We start from the raw sequence: 10,152 nt of genomic DNA, 5'->3' as shown, positions 1-10,152 counted from the left end.
AATGATGACGCCTTCCTGAAGTCAGGGATGTCGCTTTCCTGAAGTCAATGATGAAGTCAATGATGACGCTTTCCTGAAGTCAATGATGAAGTCAATGATGACGCTTTCCTGAAGTCAGGGATGTCGCTTTCCTGAAGTCAGTGATGAAATCAGGGATGTCGCTTTCCTGACGTCAGCCAGGGACGCCAGAAGGCCGCAGTGCTCAGGACAGGAAGGTCCGCACGGTGCCCATAATGACCTTCCCGCAGCCCGGGCAGTCGTCGAACGTCTCGGAGCAGGCCTCACAGGTGATGAAGTGTCCGCAGGGCAGGAAGGTCACCCCACTGCTGGACAGCTCCACCTTGCGGCAGGCGCGGCACATCTTCCGCTGGCTCAGCCGCCAGTTTTCCTTGGCCAGCCTCCTCACCTTCTCCCGGAGCTGCTCCCTGGGGCTCGGAGTGGCCACCACGTCGTCAATCTCGCGGAGGTCTTCTGCCGCCTGGTGGCTGGGGCCGCTGACGTTCTTGGGGTTCTGCCCCGTGGCCTTCCTGTCAAGCAGTTTGGTTGTGGGACGTTCTTCTTCCGCTTCTTTTTCTGGTGGTGGCGTTTTGAGGGAAGAGGTGCCGCAACCCGCGAAGCTTGGCGTCTTCCCCTCGCTGTTTTCAGCTCCCTGGGGGCATGGACCCGCCGTCTGTTTGCCAGCAGCCACTTCAGCTTGGGGAGGAGTCCCAGCGGCCGTCACTGTGACCACCGGCACTGGCGCGGAATCCGTCATCATTTCTGGTGACCAACATCCACATGCAGATTCTGCGGCGGCGACAGGACGGAGAGGGAAGGGGGAGGGGGAGGGGGCGGAGGGTTCAGCTGGAGCTGGAGCTGCTGCTGATGGACCAGACCTTTCCGACATTCCTGCAAGAAGTTTGTGGTCACCAGCGGCAGCGTGGGAAGTGTTACTGGGAGATAGAGCAGCAGCAGGAGCCGCAGCAGCCGTCCAACCCTTCTTCTTCTTCTTCTCCTCCTCCTCCTCCTTCTTCTTCTTCTGGTGATGGTACAGTTTTTTGACCAGGGCGGACTGGCGCTCCAGGTTGTTGAGGAGCTCAGAGGTCAGCTCGTAGAGCTCCTGAGCGTTGGAGAAGCTGAGGTCGGGCTCCAGGGGCTGCAGGTCGATCACCAGCTGGACCAGGGCCTCCGGAAGGTCCATGAAGACGACTGCTGCCTTGGCCGCTTCCAGGGCAGCTGTGCCTTTGGTGGTGGCCATGCCTGGTGAGACAGAGAAGGGGGTGGCTATTAGTCGCGGCGAGCAATAATTGATGAATTTGGCTTTCAGGGTTTGTGAGTGAGTGAGTGTGTGTGTGTGTGTGTGTGTGTGTGTGTGTGTGTGTGTGTGTGTGTGTGTGTGTGTGTGTGTGTGTGTGTGTGAGTGAGTGAGTGAGTGAGTGTGTGTGTGTGTGTGTGTGTGTGTGTGTGTGTGTGTGTATGTGTTGCAGTGCGGCAGTAGTGTGCGCGCGCGCGTGTATGTGGTGTGTGCAGTGAACTGATTCAGACCAGCGACATTACAGCTACAAGCAGCAACAAGTTGTCATTTCTATGTCCGTTGTACACTTTGTACACATCAGTTAAGGAAGGCCAAAGAACGGTAAAGAACTATAATATAGACTGACTACAAGCTGATGTCTTCTCAGCGCTCATGACTGACCGAATGAATATTCAAGTTTCTAAACTGATCGCAGGCCGCTACACATTCTCTCACAACTAACGTGAGCACTACAACCACAACCACTTCACCTGACAACAACAACAACACTGAAAAAACAACAACATACAATGAAAATAGCGAGCATAATACTACCCATACTATTACTGCTGTTACTCATACTACTAAATACATGCATATATACATACATACATACATACATACATACACTGACAAATAAATAAACGAAAAAATGAACAAATAGATAAACAGATATATAGAAGAATAAATAAATAAACACATACATACATAAAAAGAAAACAACAACAACAACAACAAAGAAAAAAAGAAAGAAATACATAAATAAATTACTACTATTACTGAATACGAAATGATACAGAAGTAAATAAGTAAACAAACAAACAAACAGACAGACAGATAGATAGATAGATAGATAGATAGATAGATAGATAGATAGATAGATAGATGGATAGATAAACATACCAATAGAAACAAATGAACAAATAAATGAATAAATAAATAAATAAATAAATAAACAAATAACACTCACCAGCTCCCGAAACGGTACCAGAATCAACAGTCTCAGCATCATTATTCAGTCCACTGTTCACCGTTTCCGGCGGACAACGACACTCTTCCTTCACAAACTTCGCGGCAGACTTCGCAGACTTCATAGCCTCTGCTGCCGTAGTAATGGCGGGACCCTTCATTGATTCTGGAGCTTCAAGCGAGGTCTGGTATCGCTCCACCATCGCTTCGCCTTTCCTCCAAACTGGAGACTCAGCATAACGGGCCAGCATGGAGAGTTTGTTGGCTCTACTTAATTGTTGTCTTCTTCTTCTTCTTCTTTTTCCTCGTCCGATGTTACTATTGCTTCGTCGTGTGCGCGATCTGTAAGGAAATTTGAGAAGGTTCGTGAATGTTGCCCCTCTTATAAAATGTTCCGTAATGATATAAATAGTAGCGGAAATTACCGTTGGGGTTATTCTTGGGTAGGTAATATCTTTGTAAAAGGTGTTGACAGTCTATTGTGACATGTGCGCGTGTAAAGGTCGTAAGTAAGCACTTTCAAACCGGTTCATTGTTTTATTTACTTACTTTTTCTTCTTGTGTTTAAAAGCAAAAACTAATGCTAAAAACAGAACTCATAAACTAGAAACCCCAAGTTTTCGCGAGTTGATTTCTGAAGCGCTTTCTCTCAACGGGAATTCTCGTTGCTATTCTGATCCAGTGGAGGTACGCGGACTAGTGTTTTTTTTTTCCGTTTATTTTTTGAACAACACTTTGTTGTTCCCACAGTTCATGCTCGGTGTTGAATGGATTGTGACCAAGAAGTTGGCGTCTATTTATAACTTGACCGAAATAACTAAACGGTTCAATCCAGAACAATCTGGATTTCCCCAAAGCGAGTGACAAATAATCTTGTGAGTGTGTGTTGACGCAAAAGCATTACGCGAAAAAGGAAGATTTCTTTCTCCACGTCCGGAATAAATCCGTGAAGCAATAATCAACAGTTTCCGTTGAATCGGTGGGAAATAAATCAAAGGTCATTGTTCATTCATATTTGTATGTTAGCCAATGAATGAAGCTGCATGTTTTTGTTTTTGTTGTTGTTGTTTTTTTCCCCCTTCTGTTACTGAATGACTGGCTGCAAGCTCTATAACCTGTTAATTGTACTCGCTTCTCTCAGAGCTAGAGGTATTTTATCCGCCTGTGTGTGTGTGTGTGTGTGTGTGTGTGTGTGTGTGTGTGTGTGTGTGTGTGTGACGATAACAATGGTGATAACAGAGAGAAAGAGACAGAGAGAGAGAGAGAGAGAGAGAGAGAGAGAGAGAGAGAGAGAGAATGAAAACTTAATTTTCAAGGACTGATAAAGACCAGAAGCATTGCCTAGTCTTCCAATCTCTCCCTGTGACAAACAACACATCATCAACAACAACGAAGATAATGATGATGATGATGATGATGATGATGATGATGATGATGATAATAATAATAATATAATGACAAATGTAATAACAACAATAATGATGATGATGATGATGATCAAGATGATATAATGACAAATGTAATAACAACAATAATGGTGATGATGATGATGATGATGATGATGATGATGATGATATTATTAATAATAATAATAATAATAACAATAATAATAATAGTAATAATAATAATAATTATTATTATTATTATTATTATATTAGATAGATAGATGAACAAACAAATAAATAAATAAATAAATAAATAAATAAATAGTTAAATAAATAAATGAATAAACATAAATTAATGATCTTTTACTACTACTACTACTACTCCTACTATTATTGCTGCTGCTGCTGCTGCTACTGCTGCTACTACTACTGTTATTGCTTCTACCACCACTACTACTACTTCTACAACTACCTCAACACACACACACACACACACACACACACACACACACACACACACACACCTCCCCTCAATCCCCGCAGACACTGAGAGGTTACCAAGCCCCGCATTACACCCCCCCCCCCCCCCCCCCACCCCAGCATTACACAGACTTGATGACGTGTCAACTGCGTGTAGTATACGACGTAAAAAATACCACGTGATACTGCGTATTCGTTCCGCGTAACGTAAAACGTATACGGCTGTGTACTAGAGTACTGATCGACGTACCGTTTCAGTCTACTGAGTTTGTGCCACGTACTTGCGTAGAAGGTATGTCAGTGTGGGGGTTGCGAACAGGTTAGGCAAAAGCTGTTTTTAGAGTTTTGTGTCATCCTCCGTCAATCACTCTCTCTCTCTCTCTCTGTCTCTGTGTCTTTGTCTGTCTGTCTGTCTCTTTCTCTGTCTCTCTTTCTCTCTGTCTGTCTGTCTGTCTGTCTCCTTCTCTGTGTGTGTGTGTCTGTCTGTCTTTGTCTTTGTCTCTGTCTGTCTGTCTGTCTCTCACTGTCCGCGTGTCTGTCTGTCTCACTCTCTTTCTCTCTCTCTCTCAATGGATAGATGGATAGATACATAAAGATATAAACATACATACATACAGACAGTCTCTCTCTCTCTCTCTCTCTCTATATATATATATATATATATAGATATATATATATATATACACACACACACACACACACACACACATATATATATATATGTGTGTGTGTGGGTGTGGGTGTTGGGGGGGGGGGGGGGTGTATACACGACAATGATAATAATTATGGATAATGGTAACATCCTCGGTCCGTACCAAGCTCTAAACGCTTTACAAACCAGGGTAGAGCCGACTGACGGCTGCCATTGGGCGCTCATCATTCGTTTCCTGTGTCGTTCAGTCAGGTTTAAGTCACGCACACACAGACACAGACACAGACACAGACACACACACACACATATATATATATATATGTGTGTGTGTGTGTGTGTGTGTGTGTGTGTGTGTTCATACACTGTGAAGTGTATTCCAAAGAGCTTCTCACATGGCTGGACACGACACACAACTGACGTGTTCAATGAATGAAATCGTATCTCTTCATTAAGCCTGTTTGACCGGTCCATATTTCTACTACTACTACTACTACTGTTGCTGCTGCTACTACTACTACTGCTACTACTAAATAATAATAATAGTATTGATAATGATACTACTACTACTACTCTACTACTACTACTACTAATGAAAACAACAACAACAACAGCAGCAACATTAATAATAGTAGTAATAATAGTAGTAATAATGAAAATAATAATAATGATAAGAAGAAGAAGAACAACAACAACAACAACAACATTACTACTACTACTACTACTACTACTACTACTACTACTAAGAAGAAGAAGAAGAAGAAGAATGATACGAAAAAGAAGAAGAAGAAGAAGAAGAAGAAGAAGAAGAAGAAGAAGAAGAAGAAGAAGAAGAAGAAGAAGAAGAAGAACAACAACAACAACAACAACAACAACAACAACAACAACAACAACAACAACAACAACAACAATGATACGAAAAAGAAGAAGAAGAAGAAGAAGAAGAAGAAGAACAACAACAACAACAACAACAACAACAATAATAATAATAATAATAATAATTATTATTATTATTATTGTTCTTCTTCTTTTTCGCATCATTATTATTATTATTATTATTAATTATTAATTATTATCAATATTGTATTACACACACACACACACACACACACACACACACACACACACACACACAGGTAGCGGAGAACGTCTATGAATACAACGTTTTTTTCTCCTGACCCCATCTCCTGTAGCAGTCCATGTACAAGTAATACACCTTTTCTATTCTGAAATGAGAGAGAGAGAGAGAGAGAGAGAGAGAGAGAGAGAGAGGTCTATCTTACGTTTTATTCCTTTTAGTTTCTTCTTCTTCTTCTTCTTCTTCTTCTATCCCCTTTTAAATTAACGGCTTCTCTTCTACGAAGTCCTTTCAGTAATTTTCTGTAATTGTATTTGTATATTTTTTTCTCCAGTTTCTTTCAAATTTCGCCCCCCCCCCCGCCCCCCCCCCCCGCCCCCGGCCACCACCCCCCACTCCCTCATACGCCCGGTTTCCCCTAACTCACCATTCATCCACACCCCCCACCCCTTCTAAACGGTAATACTCAAGTAAATATATACATTAATACTAACAAAATGTCTTCAATCACCGATATGTGTGACGGGACATTAAACAAAATTCCTCCTCCTCCTACAATATATGTACAAGTAATACACCTATACTATTCCAAGGGGACCCAAATCAAAACAAAACAAACAAACAAACAAAATAAAAACAACAAAAATCTATGAATACCATGTCTTATTCCTCTTCAGCATAATTACTAAGCACACATTTCACACACTGACCTGTTTTCGCTATCACCAAGTGGATGAACCAAATGTGAACTGAACAGTCTCGGAAGTTGATTGAACAGGAACACTCAGTATCATGACAGTCGTGGTGATGATCTTTCTGTCTGGGAGATCAACGAATTTGTTGACCTTTTTATAAGAGGAGTATGTCTATGTAACTGACTCACAGCTGAAAAAAACATGTTTTGTGCTATTTCTGGATCCTACCACCATACTGATACTTTCCGTTTGGTTGGTAGGCCTACACGTGCGGCATTCAACGTGGGTGGTACGGCACTGTGACATACAGGTTTTCCCGCTCGGTTGAATGTGTCAGTTCGTTAGTTTTTTGTGACAGGGAAATGAATTGTTCTAATTATGGGCCTACAGCGTTCCGTTTCTTACAATAAAAAAAAGTATATACATACATACATTACACACACACACACACACACACATATATATATAAAAAAAAGTATATACATACATACATTACACACACACACACACACACATATATATATATATATATGTATATATATATATATATATATAGAGAGAGAGACAGACAGACAGACAGACAGACAGACAGACAGAGATCGGGCGCTTTATTTGGTTTTGGTTTTGGTTTTGTGCAGCAGGAAATCCAAGCAGCTCTCCAAGAAATTCCTGCACCGATTGTTGCAGAAAAGGTATGGAGCACCTTTAGAGAAGCTGTGTACACAGCAGCAGCTGACACATTCGGCTTTGTACAGAGGAGCCACAAAGACTGGTTTGATGAGAACGACTCTGGAATCTCCAAGCTCCTGAACACACTACACATTCGGCATCAGGATCACATTTCCGATAAAGACTGCCAGAGGAAGAATAACTAGTACTTGGAAACCAAGCAATTCGTACAGAAGAGGCTGCGTGAGATGAAGAACACCTGGTGGGAGAGAAAGTCCGAAGAGCTTCAGTCCGCTGCTGATGCTCACGACACGAAGACCTTCCATGATTGGTCTCCGAGCTGTGTATGGGCCGAGAGTCAAAGGATCAACCCCTGTCCGAACCTTGGATCAGACCACCCTCCTGACAGACAAGAAAGACATCCTTGCCCGCTGGGCAGAGCACTTCAACACCCTCCTCAACAGGGACTCGTCCGTATCTGACGAGGTAATTGCAGCCCTCCCACAGCTACCAGTCAGTGACTCACTAGCTGCCCCTCCCACCAAAGCCGAGACCCGGAAGGCCCTGAAGCTGACAACGTCAGGAAAAGCACCAGGAGCGGATGGAATCCAGGCCGACATCTACAAGTATGGAGATGAGGTGCTGACAGACAAGCTGACCGCCCTGTTCCAGTCTATCTGCATCCTCTGCATCGCTGGCAAGATCTTCGCCCGCATCATACTGAACAGACTGGTTGACCATGTCTCCAACACAGTCATCCCTGAAGCACAGTGCGGCTTCTGCTCAGGCAGGGGAACATGTGACATGGTGTTTGCCGTACGTCAGATGCAAGAGAAGTGCCGTGAGCAGAACAAGGAGCTTCACGTGGTCTTTGTAGACCTGACTAAGGCCTTCGACACGGTGAACCGCCGTGGTCTGTGGAAGATCCTCCTAAAGTTCGGCTGCCCAGAGAGCCTACTCCAGCCGATTGCGTCATTCCACGATGGCATGCAGGCGAGAGTACAGGAAAATACTGACATGTCAGATCCGTTCCCTGTGGTAAATGGAGTGAAGCAGGGCTTCGTCCAGCACCCACACTGTTCTCCATTCTCTTCTCTGCCATGCTGATTGACGCCTTCCAAGACTGTGACCGGGGCATCTACATTCAGTTTCACACAGATGGCAAACTTTTCAACTTGCGGCGACTCCACTCTAGATCCAAGGCGTTTGAGGCACTGTTGAGAGAGTTCCTCTTCGCTGATGACTGCACGCTTACTGCACACACCCATGAGGACATGCAGTTCATTATGGACAGGTTCTCAACCTCCTGCAGGCGCTTTGGACTCACCATCAGCCTCAGCAAGACTGAGTCCATGTATCAACCAGCTAGCTCACAGAACGCCAGTGCCTCCCCCCCACCTGCAATCAAGATCGATGACACAGTGATCAAGTCAGTCGACAAGTTTTGCTACCTGGGCATCACCCTATGCAGCAACGGAGCCCTTGATACAGAAGTGACACTGCGCATCGCCAAGGCCAGCTCCGCCTTTGGTAGACTCAAGAACAGGCTGTGGAACAACAAAGGCATCAGGCTCAGCACCAAAATCAAAACCAAAACCTACAGAGCTGACCATCTTGTTGTACTGCTGTGAAACATGGACGACGTATCGCCGTCACATTCAACAACTTGAGCAGTTTCACCACAGATGCCTTCGAAAGATCCTCGGCATAAAGTGTCAAGACAGGGTCTCCAACCTCCAGGTCCTAGAGAGGAGCGGCCTGCCCAGCATCGAAAGCCTGCTGATCCAGTGCCAGCTGCGCTGGACAGGACACGTTGTCCGCAAGACAGACAGCAGGATCCCGAAGATGCTACTGTATGGCCAGCTGGAGGAAGGCAACCGCGAACTTGGAAGACCTTGCAAGCGCTTCAAGGACACCTTGAAGACAAACCTCAAAGCCTGTGACATATACATCGCTCTCGCTGGAGGATGCTGTGCTCTAGTGGCATAAAGACGTTTGGAAACAAGAGAACGCTGGCCCTTAAGGAGAAGCGTGAGCGAAGGAAGCAGGGCTCAACTTCTGGAGACGTTTTTCCTTGCAACACCTGTGGGAAGTGCTGTGCATCCAGAATCGGCCTCTTCTCCCATATGAGGACACACACCGACAGATAAACCTGCCTGTCTACTCATCCGTCGGTCCAGCTGGAGACTCCATCATCATATTACACACACACACACACACACACACACACACAGAAAGAGAGGCGCTTTATTTGGTTTTGGTTTCGGTTTTGTCTTGCCTTGTTCTGTTTCAATTGCTTATTTTTATTTCTGGGTTGTTGTTGCTGCTGTTGTTGTTGTTGTTGTTGCTGCTGTTGTTGTTGTTGTTGCTGTTGTTGTTGCTGTTGTTGTTGCTGCTGCTGTTGTTGTTGTTGTTGTTGCTGCTGTTGTTGTTTTTCCTGTTGTTGTTGTTTTATCTTGTTTTATTTCAGTTTATTTTGATTTGTTTTGCTTTTGTTTTACCCTCCTTCATAATATCAACTGATCAATCAAACCAACCATTCATCCATTCATCAATCAATCAATCAATTCAGTCCTAATACGGCCCTGTGCGGTCGGCTGGACTATAAACAAACAAAATAAAGAATAATAAGAATCAATCAATCAATCAATCGATCAATCAATCTATCTATCTATCTATCTATATTTTTGTCTGTTTGTTTAATTCAACGTGTTTTGTCAGTTTACAAGTGAAAGCAGATCACGTTATCATCAGCCGTGTCTTTGGTCCTGTCCCGGAACCCAGTGTGCTGTGAGCAAGGCGAGACGAGGCAAGGCGAGTTTTGGGCGGATTCTATAATATCTACATAAACATTTTTGACTCACTTGTGTAAACAAAGTGATTCTATGTTTTAACCCGGTGTTCGGTTGCCTGTGTGTGTGTGTGTGTGTGTGTGTGTGTGTGTGTGTCTGTGG

General features: G+C 44.0%; 1 protein-coding gene across 1 annotated transcript in view; it reads right to left on the bottom strand.

Annotated features, from left to right (window-relative positions):
• The window catches only part of LOC143288151 (uncharacterized), a 7,411-nt gene extending 743 nt beyond the window's left edge, over positions 1 to 6,668 (bottom strand). Inside the window, exons 1-3 of the mRNA XM_076596446.1 lie at positions 6,545 to 6,668; positions 2,244 to 2,584; positions 1 to 1,239 (exon numbers count right to left, since the gene is read on the bottom strand). The exon at positions 1 to 1,239 is cut by the window's left edge and continues 743 nt beyond it. Of these exons, the coding sequence (XP_076452561.1) occupies positions 203 to 1,239; positions 2,244 to 2,493 (1,287 nt within the window). The 5' untranslated portion in view covers positions 2,494 to 2,584; positions 6,545 to 6,668 and the 3' untranslated portion in view covers positions 1 to 202. The remainder of the gene's footprint in view (positions 1,240 to 2,243; positions 2,585 to 6,544) is intronic.
• Positions 6,669 to 10,152: the final 3,484 nt, after the last annotated feature.

Source organism: Babylonia areolata, chromosome 12, assembly GCF_041734735.1.
Source record: "Babylonia areolata isolate BAREFJ2019XMU chromosome 12, ASM4173473v1, whole genome shotgun sequence".
Taxonomy (NCBI): domain Eukaryota; kingdom Metazoa; phylum Mollusca; class Gastropoda; order Neogastropoda; family Buccinidae; genus Babylonia; species Babylonia areolata.
This window is presented reverse-complemented; position numbering and strand designations above follow the sequence as displayed.